The sequence below is a fragment of the Manis pentadactyla genome, chromosome 17 (genome assembly GCF_030020395.1).
Source record: "Manis pentadactyla isolate mManPen7 chromosome 17, mManPen7.hap1, whole genome shotgun sequence".
In the NCBI taxonomy this organism is placed as follows: Eukaryota; Metazoa; Chordata; class Mammalia; order Pholidota; family Manidae; genus Manis; species Manis pentadactyla.
In genome coordinates this window covers 63,158,101-63,175,465 of record NC_080035.1, presented here as the reverse complement: position 1 = coordinate 63,175,465, position 17,365 = coordinate 63,158,101, and the positions used below count along the sequence as shown (strand labels likewise).

Below are 17,365 nucleotides of genomic sequence, written 5' to 3'. Positions count from 1 at the left end.
AAAATTACAAAAATTATCCATTATTTTAAAATAACAAAAATTAGTGAAATTAACCTTAAATTTGGAAAAGAGTCTTTAGAAACTGTAGCTAAAATATCTTGAAAATATTCAAAATCAGAATGAAATACAACATTTTCATGGATTACTCTGACATTTATAAAATTACTATGCCATTTATAAAACACAAACATAAAAATCATTTATTTCTATGGGAACAATAATGGAAAATACCTTCAATTCTACTCCCAACTCATTAAAGTGATCTCCCGGAAGTTGGGCCCTGGTGCGTGCATGCATCCCACAGGATACACCACCACAGCTACTTTTTAGGTATAAATGACTCTTTGTGAGGGGTCTTTCTTTCTTTTTGTTATGTAAAATATTTGGATATTTGAAGGAAACAAAAAACACAGTCTACATAATAATCAAAATGATGACTAATGATGCAACTGGAAATATTCAGGAAGTAACATATTGGCTGGGCTTACATTCCTGGTATATAAATCAAAACTGTATAGTTCAAATTCTTGTAAAACATAATAGCAGCTACATTTGTTAATGGACAGTATAATACCATAATCATTTATATATGGGAGTTTTAAACAAAATATTCACCATTGCATTCATTCATTTTTCTATGAATGGAAATTAGTGGTTGTTTCTTTTTGAAAAGTTGATTTTAAAGCATGACATAATAAGACACATACTAGCAAATATTCAGTAAGGTGGGAATTACCTGCTCGGGTTTGGTGGGGCCATTCATGGTGGCATTTTCAGGGGTGCTGTCCTTAGATTGTCGCTTGCACAGACCTTTTGGGGCATCTTTGAACATAATGTCTTTTTCCAACAAACTGTCTTGCTTGGCAATTGGCAACGCCAGGGGACTGCTACAGGAAATAATCAATACTGCAATTAGGCTTTTTCTAACATTGCCATATCAGTCATGCATTATCACAAAAGGACAGCTGGATTATAAGTTGTTTTGCTTAGATAAGTTTCTCAGCACTGCAGGGAAAAAAAAATCACTAGGAAATCTGTAAACTTTTCTATTCACTCTACATTTCAGTCAATTCCATCTTTAAAATAAAAATATGCTCATTTCAACTTAAGAAGAATATGTTTATGAATGCATATATGACTGTCATAGGCAAATCAAGCAATTTAAAAGATAAGGTTGAAATGCAGGACTGAGAACTAAGATTTGCAAATATGAAAATGAATTGCAAACAAGTGAAAGCAAAATCAAAATTAAAATATTGTTCATATAGGATTTAAAATACAGAATTGTGGGCCATAATAACAGTAGAATTAGAGAGGAATGCTGTGTTTAAGGACTACAAACAGGAAGTGTCATTACTTCTTCACAGCTCAAACTAGGAAAATAAAATAGAAGCTACTTCTTTTCTTTTGTTCTTCTACAGTCATCATAGCCAAAAGAAAGCCATTATTTTGTAATGTTCATAAAAAACAAACACCATCTAAAAGTTTTATTTGCATTGCAACACTTTATTATAGTAAGATCTAAAAATGCATTTCCCTAATGCTGCCATACAAAGCAGAAATACAAACATATTTAATTAGGTGCAATATATATATATTATATATATAAACATAATTATTTCATGTATTCTACAATAGTAGTTGTGGTTATAATTAAAGATTAATGCACTGTTTTGCTTTTAAAAACAATCCAGGTTTCTTGAGGTATTATTTACATACAGTAAAAATCACTCTTGAATATTTTGTCAAGTGATTTTTGTCAAATACTCATGTACAGTTAGTTAAGTATATACATGTATGTGTATGTATTGGTTGCGACATAACAAGCAATATGCAGAATGGTTATCTCTCCCAAGTATCTCTCCGCACCTGCCCTTCAGAGTCAGTTATCTCCCCTGGCATCCTGCCCCTTGCAACCATTGATAACTATTTCCTTTACTGTAGGTTTGCCTTTGCTAAAATGTCACCTGAAAGTGATCACAGAGCATGTAGCCTTTGGTGTCTGACTTCATTTACTTAACATGTTTCTGAGATTCATTGGAGCCACTGCATCTATCCGTAGTTTATTTACAGCTGAGTAGTACTCCACTGTAGGATGCACTACTATCCATTCACCAAACAGTTGGGTTCACCCAGATTTTGTCAGTCGTGAATGGAGCATCTATACACATTCCTGCACAGGTGCCTGTGTGGACACACGCATTCATTTTACCTGGCTAAATACCATTGACTGGGAGAAACTCCAAGCTGTGTCTGAGGCGGCTGTCCTGTCTGGTGTTCCCACTAGCAAGCTGTCACGTTTCAACTTGCTTCTCATCTTTGCCTGTATTTGACTTTTTTTTTTTCTAATCCATCCTAGTAGGTGTATCCATGGCTTGTCACTGTGACTTTAATTTGCATTTCCATATGCTTATTTGACATAAAAATCTCTTCCCTGGTAAAGAACAGGTGACTTTTGTGTTCTGTTCTTTGTCATCATATTTTGAGTCTGGAGAGTCCCAACGCAAGTCCTTTCTCAGGACTTTACCACACGCGGCACATATTTGCTCCTGGTCTGTCTTGTTTCTTCATTTTCTTTATTATTATTTTTTTTTTCCTGGATAATTATTTTTTATTGAAGGGTAGTTGACACACAATATTACATTAGTTTCAGGTGTACAAGACAGTGATTCAACATTTATATACATGATAATTCTAGGTACGTGTGTCCACGTTCTAGGAATGTGTGTGTCCACACAGGCACCTGTGCAGGAATGTGTATAGATGCTCCATTCACGACTCCATTCAGCTATCACCATACCAAGTTGTTACAATATTTTGAATATATTCCTTATGCTATACATTACATCCCAGTTACTTATTTATTTTACAATTGGAAGTGTGTTTATATATATATATATGTATATATATATATATATATATATATATTGTGTATGTGAGGGCTTCTCTCATATTTATTGATCAAATGGTTGTTAACAACAAAAAAATTCTGTATAGGGGAGTCAATGCTCAATGCACAATCATTAATCCACCCCAAGCCTAATTTTCGTCAGTCTCCAATCTTCTGATGCATAACGAACAAGTTCTCACATGGAGAACAAATTCTTACATAGTGAATAAGTTACATGGTGAACACTACAAGGGCAGTCATCACAGAAACTTTCGGTTTTGTTCATGCCTTATGAACTATAAACAGTCAGTTCAAATATGAATACTCATTTGATTTTTATACTTGATTTATATGTGGATACCACATTTCTCTCTTTATTATTATTATTTTTAATAAAATGCTGAAGTGGTAGGTAGATACAAGATAAAGGTAGAAAACATAGTTTAGTGTTGTAAGGGAGCAAATGTAGATGATCAGGTGTGTGCCTGTAGACTATGTGTTAATCCAAGCTAGACCAGGGCAATAAAACATCCACGTATGCAGAAGATTTCTCTCAGAACAGGGGGGGTGAGGTTCTAAGCCTCACCTCTGTTGATCCCCAATTTCTCACCTGATGACCCCCCTGTGACTGTGCCTGTCTTAGGTTGTTCCTCCCTTGAGGAATCTTCCCCGTCTCTGGCTAACCAGTCATCTTCCGGGGCCATACAGGGAAATGTGAAGTTGGTAAGTGAGAGAGAAGCCTTATTGTTTGACAAGGTTAGCTTTTTACTTCTTTGCATATTTATGCCCTGTGGCTTCTATGCCCAGCATTCGTCTTGAGGTGTCTTTACCACTTGGAAGAATTATGATACTCGGTAAATTTGACATGTGGCACGAAATTCTATTTAAGGGTTGTAATTAGGAAGGAAGAAGAAAAGCTATAGAAGTAGCAGGCGGAAGAAAACATGGGAAGATTGATTACTTCTTTGACATGTCTTCTTGTAGAGTAACTTCAGCATGGATAGGTTTTAAACTACTAATTAAATTGTGCGCACACATTAACATAATAGGAGTACAGTTATGTAACCAAAGCATACCTGTAATTACCAGCCATCTCCAGTGAAACCAAGAAAACCAGTTAGGCACCTTAGGCATTTGTGAAAACTTATCTATGATATGGTGGATATTGTCCAACTGAACTTGAACAGTCTGAGAGAATTCAGATAAATTAAAACAACCCATTCCTGGGGACTGTTCACATCCCATATGTTCTTTTAACAGTAAATAGTCTATAGTTGTAAGATTTTGGAGCACTACAATTTGCACTTCTCCTAATTCTTGGTTGAGTTCCAACAGTATAGATCCAGTCAAATTTGTTGTTTTACTGTCTGCACAGGCCAGCTTATATATCTCCTTCCTCATTCCCATGGCAAGTCTAGGAACTGGTGGGATGAGTGCATCTACAGCTGTGGCAGTGCGTGGATCTTTGTTGGGGTTTTTTTTGCGGATCATCTTCTGGCATGAGTCTTCCCGAGAGTGCTGATGTTGGAAGTTCTTTTTCATATCGTATCTTAGTTCATTTTCAGGGTAGCCAAATTAGGCTTTGATCCTCTGTATAAACACAAACAGACCCTTTGCCTACACTTTTATATGCCCTTTATATCATTGTGTAGAACTCATTGGAGGTCACCACACAGGAACTGCTTTTTTTTTTTTTATCATTAATCTACACTTACATGACGAATACTTTGTTTACTAGGCTCTCCCCTATACCAGGTCCCCCCTATATACTCCTTTACAGTCTCTGTCCATCAGCATAGCAAACTGTTGTAGAATCACTACTTGTCTTCTCTGTGTTGTACAGCCCTCCCCTTTCTCCCACCCCCCTATGAATGCTAATCTTAATACCTCCCTTTTTCTCCCCCCCTTATCCCTCCCTACCCACCCATCCTCCCCAGTCCCTTTCCCTTTGGTACCTGTTAGTTCAGTCTTGACTTCTGTGATTCTGCTGCTGTTTTGTTCCTTCAGTTTTTCCTTTGTTCTTTATTCCACAGATGAGTGAAATCCTTTGGTATTTCTCTTTCTCTGCTTGGCTTGTTTCACTGAGCATAATACCCTCCAGCTCCATCCATGTTGCTGCAAATGGTAGGATTTGCCCTTTTCTTATGGCTGAGTAGTATTCCATTGTGTATATGTACCACATCTTCTTTATCCATTCATCTATATATGGACATTAAGGTTGCTTCCAATTCTTGGCTATTGTAAATAGTGCTGCGAAAAACATAGGGGTGCATTGGTCTTTCTCATACTTGATTGCTGCATTCTTAGGGTAAATTCCTAGGAGTGCAATTCCTGGGTCAAATGGTATGTCTGTTTTGAGCATTTTGATGAACCTCTATACTGCTTTCCACAATGGTTGAACTAACTTACATTCCCACCAGCAGTGTAGGAGGGTTCCCCTTTCTCCACAGCCTCGCCAACATTTGTTGTTGTTTGTCTTTTGGATGGCAGCCATCCTTACTGGTGTGAGGTGATACCTCATTGTAGTTTTAATTTGCATTTCTCTGATAAGTAGCGATGTGGAGCATCTTTTCATGTGTCTGTTGGCCATCTGTATTTCTTTTTTGGAGAACCATCTGATCAGTTCCTCTGCCCATTTTTTAATTGGGTTATTTGTTTTTTGTTTGTTGAGGTGTGTGAGCTCTTTATATATTCTGGACATTAAGCCTTTATCGGATGTGTCATTTTCAAATATATTCTCCCATATTGTAGGGTTCCTTTTTGTTCTATTGATGGTGTCTTTTGCTGTACAGAAGCTTTTCAGCTTAATATAGTCCCACTTGTTCATTTTTACTGCTGTTTTCCTTGCCCGGGGAGATATGTTCAAGAAGAGGTCACTCATGTTTATGTCTAAGAGGTTTTCGCCTATGTTTTTTTCCAAGAGTTTACTGGTTTCGTGACTTACATTCAGGTCTTTGATCCATTTTGAGTTTACTTTTGTATATGGGGTTAGACAATGGTCCAGTTTCATTCTCCTACATGTAGCTGTCCAGTTTTGCCAGCACCATCTGTTGAAGAGACTGTCATTTCTCCATTGTATGTCCATGGCTCCTTTATCAAATATTAATTGACCATATAGGTCTGGGTTAATGTCTGGATTCTCTAGTCTGTTGGATTGGTCTGTGGCTCTGTTCTTGTGCCAGTACCAAATTGTCTTGATTACTATGGCTTTATAATAGAGCTTGAAGTTGGGGAGTGAGATCCCCCCTACTTTATTCTTCTTTCTCAGGATTGCTTTGGCTATTCGGGGTCTTTGGTGGTTCCATATGAATTTTTGAATTATTTGTTCCAGTTCATTGAAGAATGTTGCTGATAGTTTCATAGGGATTGCATCAAATCTGTATATTGCTTTGGGAAGGATGGCCATTTTGACGATATTAATTCTTCCTAGCCATGAGCATGGGATGCGTTTCCATCTGTTAGTGTCCCCTTTAATTTCTTTTAAGAGTGACTTGTAGTTTTCAGAGTATAAGTCTTTCACTTCTTTGGTTAGGTTTATTCCTAGGTATTTTTTTTTTTTTATGCAATTGTGAATGGAGTTGTTTTCCTGATTTCTCTTTCTGTTGGTTCATTGTTAGTGTATAGGAAAGCTACAGATGTCTGTGTGTTGATTTTGTATCCTGCAACTTTGCTGTATTCCGATATCAGTTCTAGTAGTTTTGGGGTGGAGTCTTTAGGGTTTTTTATGTACAGTATCATGTCATCTGCAAATAGTGACAGTTTAACTTCTTCTTTACCAATCTGGATTCCTTGTATGTTTTTGTTTTGTCTGATTGCCATGGCTAGGAACTCCAGTACTATGTTAAATAACAGTGGAGAGAGTGGGCATCCCTGTCTAGTTCCGATCTCAGCGGAAATGCTTTCAGCTTCTCGCTGTTCAATATAATGTTGGCTGTGGGTTTTTCATAGATGGCCTTTATTATGTTGAGGTACTTGCCCTCTGTTCCCATTTTGCTGAGAGTTTTTAACATGAATGGATGTGGAACTTGTCAAATGCTTTTTCAGCATCTATGGAGATTATCATGTGGTTTTTGTCTTTCTTTTTGTTGATGTGGTGGATGATGTTGATGGACTTTCGAATGTTGTACCATCCTTGCATCCCTGGAATGAATCCCACTTGGTCATGGTGTATGATCCTTTTGATGTATTTTTGAATTCGGTTTGCTAATATTTTGGTGAGTATTTTTGCATCTACGTTCATCAGGGATATTGGTCTGTAGTTTTCTTTTTTGGTGGTGTCTTTGCCTGGTTTTGGTATTAGGGTGATGTTAGCTTCATAGAATGAGTTTGGGAGTATCCCCTCCTCTTCTATTTCTTGGAAAACTTTAAGGAGAATGGGTATTATGTCTTCCCTGTATGTCTGATAAAATTCCGAGGTAAATCCATCTGGCCTGGGGGTTTTGTTCTTTGGTAGTTTTTTGATTACCGCTTCAATTTCGTTGCTGGTAATTGGTCTGTTTAGATTTTCTGTTTCTTTCTGGGTCAGTCTTGGAAGGTTGTATTTTTCTAGGAAGTTGTCCATTTCTCCTAGGTTTCCCAGCTTGTTAGCATATAGGTTTTCATAGTATTCTCTGATAATTCTTTGTATTTCTGTGGGGTCCATCATGATTTTTCCTTTCTCATTTCTGATACTGTTGATTTGTGTTGACTCTCTTTTCCTCTTAATAAGTCTGGCTAGAGGCTTATCTATTTTGTTTATTTTCTCAAAGAACCAGCTCTTGGTTTCATTGATTTTTGCTATTGTTTTATTCTTCTCAATTTTATTTATTTCTTCTCTGATCTTTATTATGTCCCTCCTTCTGCTGACCTTAGGCCTCATTTGTTCTTCTTTTTCCAATTTTGATAATTGTGACATTAGACCATTCATTTGGGATTGTTCTTCCTTCTTTAAATATGCCTGGATTGCTATATACTTTCCTCTTTAGACTGCTTCTGCTACATCCCACAGAAGTTGGGGCTTTGTGTTGTTGTTGTCGTTTGTTTCCATATATTGCTGGATCTCCATTTTGATTTGGTCATTGATCCATTGATTATTTAGGAGCGTGTTGTTAAGCCTCCATGTGTTTGTGAGCCTTTTTGCTTTCTTTGAACAGTTTATTTCTAGTTTAATGCCTTTGTGGTCTGAAAAGTTGGTTGGTAGGATTTCAATCTTTTGGAATTTACTGAGGCTCTTTTTGTGGCCTAGTATGTGGTCTATTCTGGAGAATGTTCCATGTGCACTTGAGAAGAATGTGTATCCTGTTGCTTTTGGATGTAGAGTTCTATAGATGTCTATTAGGTCCATCTGCTCTAGTGTGTTGTTCAGTGCCTCTGTGTCCTTACTTATTTTCTGTCTGGTGGATCTGTCCTTTGGAGTGAGTGGTGTGTTGAAGTCTCCTAGGATGAATGCATTGCATTCTATTTCCTCCTTTAGTTCTGTTAATATTTGTTTCAGGTATGTTGGTGCTCCTGTATTGGGTGCATATATATTTATAATGGTTATATCCTCTTGATGGACTGAGCCCTTTGTCATTATGTAATGTCCTTCTTTGTCTTTTGTTACTTTCTTTATTTTGAAGTCTGTTTTGTCTGATACCAGAATCGCAACACCTGCTTTCTTCTCTCTGTTGTTTGCTTGAAATATCTTTTTCCATCCCTTGACTTTAAGTCTGTGCATGTCTTTGGGTTTGAGGTGAGTCTCTTGTAAGCAGCATATGGATGGATCTTGCTTTTTTATCCATTCTATTACTCTGTGTCTTTTGATTGGTGCATTCCGTCCATTTACATTTAGGGTGATTATTGAAAGGCATGAATTTATTGCCATTGCAGGCTTTAAGTTTGTGGTTACCAAAGGTTCAAGGTTAGCCACTTTACTATCTTACTGTCTAACTCAACTTGCTTATTGAGCTATTATAAACACGGTCTGATGATTCTTTATTTCTCTCCCTTCTTATTCCTCCTCCTCCCTTCTTCATATGTTGGGTGTTTTGTTCTGTGCTCTTTTTAGGAGTGCTCCCATCTAGAGCAGTCCCTGTAGGATGCCGTGTAGAGGTGGTTTGTGGGAGGCAAATTCCCTCAACTTTTGCTTCTCTGGGAATTGTTTAATCCCTCCTTCATATTTAAATGATATTCGTGCTGGATACAGTATCCTTGGTTCGAGGCCCTTCTGTTTCATTGCATTAAGTATATCATGCCATTCTCTTCTGGCCTGTAGGGTTTCTGTTGAGAAGTCTGATGATAGCCTGATGGGTTTTCCTTTGTAGGTAACCTTTTTTTTCTCTCTGGCTGCCTTTAATACTTTGTCCTTGTCATTGATCTTTGCCATTTTAATTATTATGTGTCTTGGTGTTGCCCTCCTTGGATCCCTTGTCATGGGAGTTCTGTGTACCTCTGTGGTCTGAGAGGCCATTTCTTCCCCTAGTTTGGGGAAGTTTTCGGCAATTATTTCTTCAAAGACACTTTCTATCCCTTTTTCTCTATTCTTCTTCTTCTGGTACCCCTATAATGCGGATATCGTTCCATCTCGATTGGTCACTCAGCTCTCTTAGAATTCTTTCATTCCTGGAGATCCTTTTATCTCTCTCTGCATCAGCTTCTCTGCATTCCTGTTCTCTGTTTTCTAGTCCATTAATGGTCTCTTGTCCATACTGTTTTGAAGTCCTTCCAGAGCTTGTTTTATATCTGTATTCTCCCTCCTTAGTTCTTGCATATTTCTCTGCAAGTCCATCAGCATGGTTATGACTTTTGTTTTGAATTCTTTTTCAGGAAGACTGGTTAAATCTATCTCCCCAGGTTCCTTCTCAGGGGAAGATGTAGAAGATGCCGAAGCTGTCTGGGTTAGTCTTGTCTGGATCAGATTTTTTTGCCTTTTCATGTTGACAGGTGCAGTGGTAGCTATTGACTCGTCTGTCAGCTGGGAGGGCCAAGACTCTTTTCACTTGCTACTGGCCTTTCTTTACTGGGACAACTGTGACCCCTAGTGGCTTGTGTTGGGTAATTGCGTGTAGACTGGGTCTTTGTGTCTTGCCTGGCCGGAAGGGAGGAATTTCCCTTTCTGTGGGTGGAGTTTGTCTCAGGCTGCTTCTCTGCTTTTGCAGCGCCCGGTGGGGTAATGGATGGGGGGGCTGCTTGACTGTTTGCCTCCGTGAGGGGTCTCAGAGCTGTTGCCCAGGGGGTTAGTGTACCCGGTTTTCCCTGTAATTTCCAGCTGCTGTACTGTGACCTGGGTTGTTTCCGTCAAGCTGTTAAGTCCCTGCCCCTTTAAGACTTTCAAAAAGCCCCCGCTTTTCTTTGTCACAGGGGCATCAGCTTCAGCACCTGCTCAGAGGTCTTACTCCCTGTTCCCCCAGTATCCAGGGCCCCCTGGGCCTGTACTGTGTCTGCGCTCTGGCCCGGATGGCGGGGGCTGGGTGCTCGGCAGTCCTGGGCTCCGTCTCCCTCCCGCTCTGCCTGCTCTTCTCCCGCCGGGAGCTGGGGGGAGGGGCGCTCGGGTCCCGCAGGGCCGGGGCTTGTATCTCACCCCTTTCACCAGTCGCTGGGTTCTCGCTGGTGTAGCTGCAGTCTGGCCACTGTCCTGCGTCTTCTGGTCTCTCTTTTAGGGCTAGTTGTGTTTGTTGTATTTTCAAAAGTATATATGTTTTTGGGAGGAGATTCCCACTGTCCTACTCACGCCGCCATGTTGGCTCCACCTCCTTTTTTCATTTTCTTAACAGTCTGTTTCAAAGATCTTTTTTTTTTCTCTTATGGTTTGTGCTCTTTCTGTCTTACCTAAGAATTGTTTTCTTAACCCAAAGTCAAAAGGTTTTCTCGTTGGTTTTATTCTAGAAGTTTCAGTCTTGGACTTTATATCTAGATCTACGACCCATTGTGAGAGGCACTTTGTATATGAAGCCATCTGCGAGTCGAAGCTCATCATTTTTTCTTATGGCTGTCTGAAAGTTCCAGCATCATTTTTGAAAAGAACATCTTTCCCCATCCTATTATCTGGCTACTTTTGTTAAAAAATCAATTGACTGTGTGTGTGGCTGTTTTGGGACTCTCCATTGTGTTCCACTGATACAAAAGTCTATTCTTTATCACGATTGCATTGCCTTGATTAATGCACCTTCGCAGTAAGACTTGAAATCAAGTACTAGGAATCATCCAAATTTGTTTTGTTTTGGCTATTTGATTTCTCATTATCATTTTCATATAAACTGTAGATCTATTTGGCTATTTTTATAAACATGCCTATTGGGAATTTTGACTAGCACTGCACCCAATTGATAAATCAATTTGGGCAGAATTTATATAGTAACAGTTTTGAATTTTGTCATTCATAAGCACAGTGTATTTCTTCATTTATTTTGATCTTCATTAATTTCTCTTAGTATTTTGTAGTTTTCAGCATTAAAATCTTGTAAATAATTTGTTAGGTTATTATGATGCATTGCATGTTTTCATGCCATTACAGATGTATTTTATTTCAATCTCCAGTTTCTGATTGTTCAAATATAGAAACCATTTTGCAGATTAACTTTGACAGGGGAGGAAGAGAAGAATTTGAAGGAATTCGTTCCATAACAAAAATGTCTCACTGTTTTGCAGCCCATCTCTGCCCTGACTTCCAACTGAACTATAAAGGGCAGGAAACTGTGAATAATAGAAATAACAGAAAATGGGTTGCACTGGGCCAGGCCTTAGGGAAAATAAAGTTTGATGCCTGGCCCTGCCACCTTGGGCAACACATAGCACCATTCTGTGAAGCCAATCTACAAAAAAGGCCTGTAGTAAGGGGCTGATTCCCACACAATGCCCATAAAGGGCTTAGTATGACTACGTTAATCAGTAGGCAATAAAACTGGCTGTGTTACTGGATGCGTCCTTATCTGTGAAGTCTCTGGGATTTGCTCACAGGCTAACTGGCTGACTTACATTTCAGGGGCAGGTGTGAAGACGGGAGATTCCTGGATCAGAACAGAGGACTTTATGACTCAAGGCAACGGCATCAAGGGCTTCATGTCTGCATAGCTCTCCATGCCCCCGTCTCATCACGGGCAGGAGGGGGCAACACAGGTGGACCCCAATGGATGCCTGCTCAGGCAGTGTGCTGTGTTGCAGGAAGGAAGTCGGCCAAGAATGGAGAACTTTTGGAGCAAGTAGCAAACACGTGCATAGCAGCAGGGAGGTGGAGCCCCTCCCACGGGAGGGAGTGTAGTGGGCTCCCCAGGGGGCTCGCAGCCTGTGTGGCCAACTGCAGATGCCCTGTAGCCTGACAAACTGTGCAAGAATGAGGAGGGTGCTCAGGGCCCATGGCACACAGGTTCTTGCAACAGAATGTTTGCTAATTTAAAAAATTCACTACAAAAAGGGAATGCTTAGAATGCTTATAAAATCTCATATCCAGGTCTGCTTGACACCACCAAGTCATAAGGTATTAATAATTTTCAAAGAGGCTATATCTTACGTGGACAACTTTGAACCAATGCTTGCCTGTTTTAACTTGCATTCACCCTTCCTGGAGCACCCAAGGGCGTGTGCCCTATGCTTCTGTAATGGGAGAACTTTCAGATACTTGAAGGTGGTTGTGGTTTCCCTGTATTTTCTATAATTTGAGTGACCCACCTGAAAAACATTTTAATAATTATATGGAATTTAATGCACAGCAATCTTTGTTCTAAACTCTACACATACTAATGCTTTATTATGCTTTACAGCATTATAAGGTACGCACTGCTTTCAGGCCCACTTTATAGATGAGTAAGCTAGGGACGGACTGGAGAAGAGATTGCTCTGGCCACGCAGTGAGGTGGATGTGGGGCTGGGACCGGAGCTCCAGAGTTTGTGCTCCTAACCACGTGTCACTGTCCACACGTGATCACCCACTCACACACCTATCAAATATTTCCTTATGGATCTCCCCCTGCATGTCAATCATCTCTCTTTTCTGCTTTGTCAGAAAGTTTAAAAAAATTTAAAGAGAAATTCTGCATGTGCCAAATATTTTGAGTACAAAGAGATTAATAAAGCAGTGATGTGATTGGTCAGCTGGCAACAGGAAGACAAGTTTATGAAATATGTAAAATCACCAATTATAAAGGATTTTTTAAAAAGGATGAAACACTGAATTTACTAAAACACTCCCTATCTCAAATCTACTCAGAGTATTAATTGCAGGCTCTGTGAGATCTACAGGTGGAAAGAGACTGGCCAGGAGTCCACGTCCACAGTCCAAATTTTTGTTACCTCAGGTTGGCTGCTACATGACCTTCTGAGGCCTTCAAATTCTTGGGGCCACAACTTTACCTTTGACAAATCCAAGAGTTAGACTAGGTGATACCTAGGTGTCCGTCAAGCCTGGAGTTCTTGGATGCTACTACATACTCTCTTCGTATACTTTTTCACCTACATCTTTAAGAATTATGGTCACACTCAGTAATATGATAGGCCATATAATCTAGCATCTAATACACATTATATAAGCTACTTCTACTCTCCTGTTCATGTAATAAAAGAAAAATGACTAATACAATTGGATCAAATAGCAACATATTAGTCACACACATATTTTCTGCAAGAAAATGCAAAACATGTACCTAGGCTGACAGCATATATTCATGTTTTAAATGTCTATGAAAAACTTTTTCTTTAGGTTTCTATTTTACTTTTACAATGAAGCACATTTTATCCATAATCATTATGATTAATCACAGCATTCACATGAGTTAACTACTATATATTTAACTATTCACTGGTTATCTATTTATGGAATATAAATGGATTAAAACACTACTTTTCCAGAAAAAGGAATACATTTAAAGAAATCATTGGTATTTATTTTAATGCTCACTGAATGTTTATCAATCATGGCAAAATCTTTATAAGATTAATTTTTAAAAAAATAAGATACAATTATATAGAGAAAGTAAGAACTCAATTCAATAAAGAAGAAACCCATGAAGGGTAAGAAAAACCATTCCAAGCTGACAGTCATTTCACCAAAAAGACAGATAATGATGAAGAAGGGCTAATATTCCCCTCTTTTCAACTAAAAGTTAGGTAGCTTCTCCGCAACTCCAGACTGCTGACCTGCCTTTTCTTAGAGCACCGACTTTAGAGAAGTTTCCACCGAAAATTTTCACTCCGCCCCTTTAAGATGTCCATTTTCTACAACTCAGAAATGTCATTGTCCAGGACGTGGGGACCATCGTGCTGAAATGTCATCATCATCAAGAATGAGAAACCCCCACAGACAGGGGAGGGGCCTAGATAGCTTCCACTGGCCCCACTTAGCGAATGGTGGCTGACGACCCTCCCGCTAGTACCTTCTAGAACCTTCTGCCGGCTTACCCCGACCTTTAAAAGCTCTCTGGCCTTTTTTTCACAGAACTGAGTTCAATTTCTCTCCACTATTCTAAGGGCCTCGAATAAAGTCTTCCTTGCATCTTTAATTTCTCTGGTGCAATTTTCCGATGATAGTAATGAGTGAGTTTTTTTATGATTCTATGTTTCCTGCACATTATAAATTTTCTTCAATAGGAAAATACTACATTGCTAATTACAAAGAAATTACTAGGGATAGAAATTTATCAATGAGAAACAGAAAAAAACAAACAGAAGAAGGCTTTTGGTGAGGCAGACTCCCTAAGCATGAAATGCAATAGCTATTATGCAAGGACAGTTGAGATTAATGCAGTAGAGACAGCTTTAATCTGACTGTGGAAAATTAGACAGGGCTCTACCACCAGTAGGCAATCAATTTCTGAACTCCACTGATTTACTCAAGACTTACTTGTTTCTGTAAACATAAAAGGCATTTCATGCAGAGCAAATGCACCTATAGGAATGGGAGTTTTTCTCAAAATGGAAATAGGAAAGTAACAAAATAAGCCTAACAAAGATGACAATTATTGTCCTTTATAATGAAAGCAATGTCACAGCACTTTAGAGAACAAGTGAAATGGACTATTGAGATGTATTAGGCAAACAAAGAAAAAAACTGAACAGAAACAAATGTGAAAAAATGGCCTATGTCACTCAGTTATTTTGCTGGTTAAAGTCATGGACTGAATAGCTATTCTCAATTTTGATTCCAGGAGCATAGCTTTATAGATTACTTACTTTAGGGAATATGGGTTTTTCTGCATCTGAGAAATAAGATAATGACTCAAAGATTAATTTTGAATGAAACAGTTCTTAGAGAGTTTTAAATTAATGGCTATCTTAAAGCCTCCAAAAATGACTAGTTTTTGTGATAAAAAATAGTTAAGAATTTAAAAACCACTTTGGTAAAATATTACTTCTGCATAAAAAGCAAATAAAAATGTCAATGTTTCACTTGTGGTGGGATTGGAAATTATATTGCTTTAACACATCTCATATTGATCTTAGTAGTTCTCAGCAGATTTCTGCAAAGAAAGTTTTTAAAATCTTCAAATTAAAATATGTTGAATCCAGCAGCTGTCTGCATATACAAAGGGAGTTTCTGAACGTTGCGTTATTTCGCCGGAAGTGACTCTCTAGCATGTACTTATTTTGCTGAATAGGTATTTCATGAATGATATTTATATGAAATATTACCATCATCCCTTAAGTCAAGGAGATTGATAACTGACTGCATTTCTCAGACATTTTTAGTAAGTAAATTTGGCAGAATTTGGTAAAACTTAAGTTAAAACCAGAGCAAGCACCAGAACATACACACCTGTGTGCACACACACACTCCACAGGGAAGATGAGAAGGGAGAAGAATGGTGCATGTGTGGAAGTAGAGGGAATAAACTGCCTTGAAAGGTAATAAGTTCCCTTGTCTGAAGCTGTTTCAAATACAGAAACAAAATGAATAAAAAATGGAAACACCTACCCCCTCCCTCTACCTTCACCTCAGCAAGTCTAGCTCTTAACTACCTTTGGAAGTCCAGCTCGCTATTGGGTAGAAGAAAGGGTTTAAAACTGGAAATCCTATTAATCAATTCTCGATATCTCACACAGTCCCTATATTCTGTGACATTTCTCTGTGCCCCCTACTGGACTATGGAATTCCTTCCTACGTATTACTTCCCAGGGAACTGACCGGCAGCTTTATCAAGGCTTTGCAACACGAAGCTCCAAGTGACCCTGAGGAGTCTAGGGCTAGAGTCTGGTTTGGCTTTAACTCCAGAGATGCTATTTTATTGCAAAATAGTTACTGAAGCTGTGCTGATTTTGAAAATGTTTAGGTCATTAGGGGTCAGTAGTAAATTTATGAGAACAACTGTCTTACCAGTTACATGCAAAAGAATGAAACTAGATTACTGTCTAGCTCCATACACCAAAGTAAATTCAAAATGGATCAAAGACTTGAATGTAAGACATGAAACCATAAAATTCTTAGAAGAAAACACTGGCAAAAATCTCTTGAACATAAGCATGAACAATTTTTTTCTGAGCACAACTCCTCAGGCAAGGGAATCAAAATAAAAAATGAACAAGTGGGGAGGGGGGTGGAGCCAAGATGGCGGCGTGAGTAGGACAGTGGGAATCTCCTCCCAAAAACATATATATTTTTGAAAATACAACAAATACAACTAATCCTAAAAGAGAGACCAGAAGACACAGGACAACATCCACACCACATCCACATGCGCGAGAGCCCAGCGCCTGGTGAAAGGGGTGAGATACAAGCCCCGGCCCCGCGGGACCCGAGCGCCCCTCCCCCCAGCTCCCGGCGGGAGAAGAGCAGGCAGAGCAGGAGGGAGACGGAGCCCAGGACTGCCGAGCACCCAGCCCCCGCCATCCGGGCCAGAGCGCAGACACAGTGCACGCGTGGGGTGCTGGATACTAGGGAAACAGGGCAGCAAGACCTCTGAGCAGGTCCCTGAGGCCTGTGCCCCTGTGACAAAGAAAAGCGAGTGCTTTTTGAAAGTCTTAAAGGGACAGGGAAGCAACAGCTGGATGGAAACAATCCAGGTCACAGTCCAGAATCTTAAAATTCCAGGGAAAACCGGACACACTAACCTCCTGGGCAACAGCACTGAGACCCCTCACGGATGTAAACAGCCAAACAGCCCCCCGTCCATTACCCCTCCGGGGCCCGCCATAGCAGAGAAGCAGCCTGAGCCTGGCCACCCCCTCAGCAAGGGAGCTTCCTCCATATCGGCCGGGCAAGACACAAAGACCCAGTCTACACGCAATTACCCAACACAAGCCACTAGGGGTCGCAGTTGTCCCAGTAAAGAAAGGCCAGTAGCAAGTGAAAATTTTGGCCCTCCCAGCTGACAGTCAATAGCACCTGTCAACATGAAAAGGCAAAAAAATATGATCCAGACAAGACTAACCCAGACAGCTTCGGCATCTGCTACATCTTCCCCTGAGAAGGAATCTGGGGAGATAGATTTAGCCAGTCTTCCTGAAAAAGAATTCAAAACAAAAGTCATAACCATGCTGATGGACTTGCAGAGAAATATGCAAGAACTAAGAAAGGAGAATTCAGAAATAAAA

The 17,365-nt window shown here is 39.5% G+C and overlaps 1 protein-coding gene across 6 annotated transcripts in view; it reads right to left on the bottom strand.

Moving 5' to 3' along the window:
• The window catches only part of MYO16 (myosin XVI), a 570,453-nt gene that overhangs the window by 311,542 nt on the left and 241,546 nt on the right, over positions 1 to 17,365 (bottom strand). For 5 of the 6 annotated variants that reach the window (XM_036893691.2, XM_057494602.1, XM_036893690.2 and 2 more), the window contains exon 10: positions 737 to 887. In XM_036893691.2, the coding sequence (XP_036749586.2) occupies positions 737 to 887 (151 nt within the window). The remainder of the gene's footprint in view (positions 1 to 736; positions 888 to 17,365) is intronic. The other variant, XM_057494601.1, reaches the window with a different exon arrangement.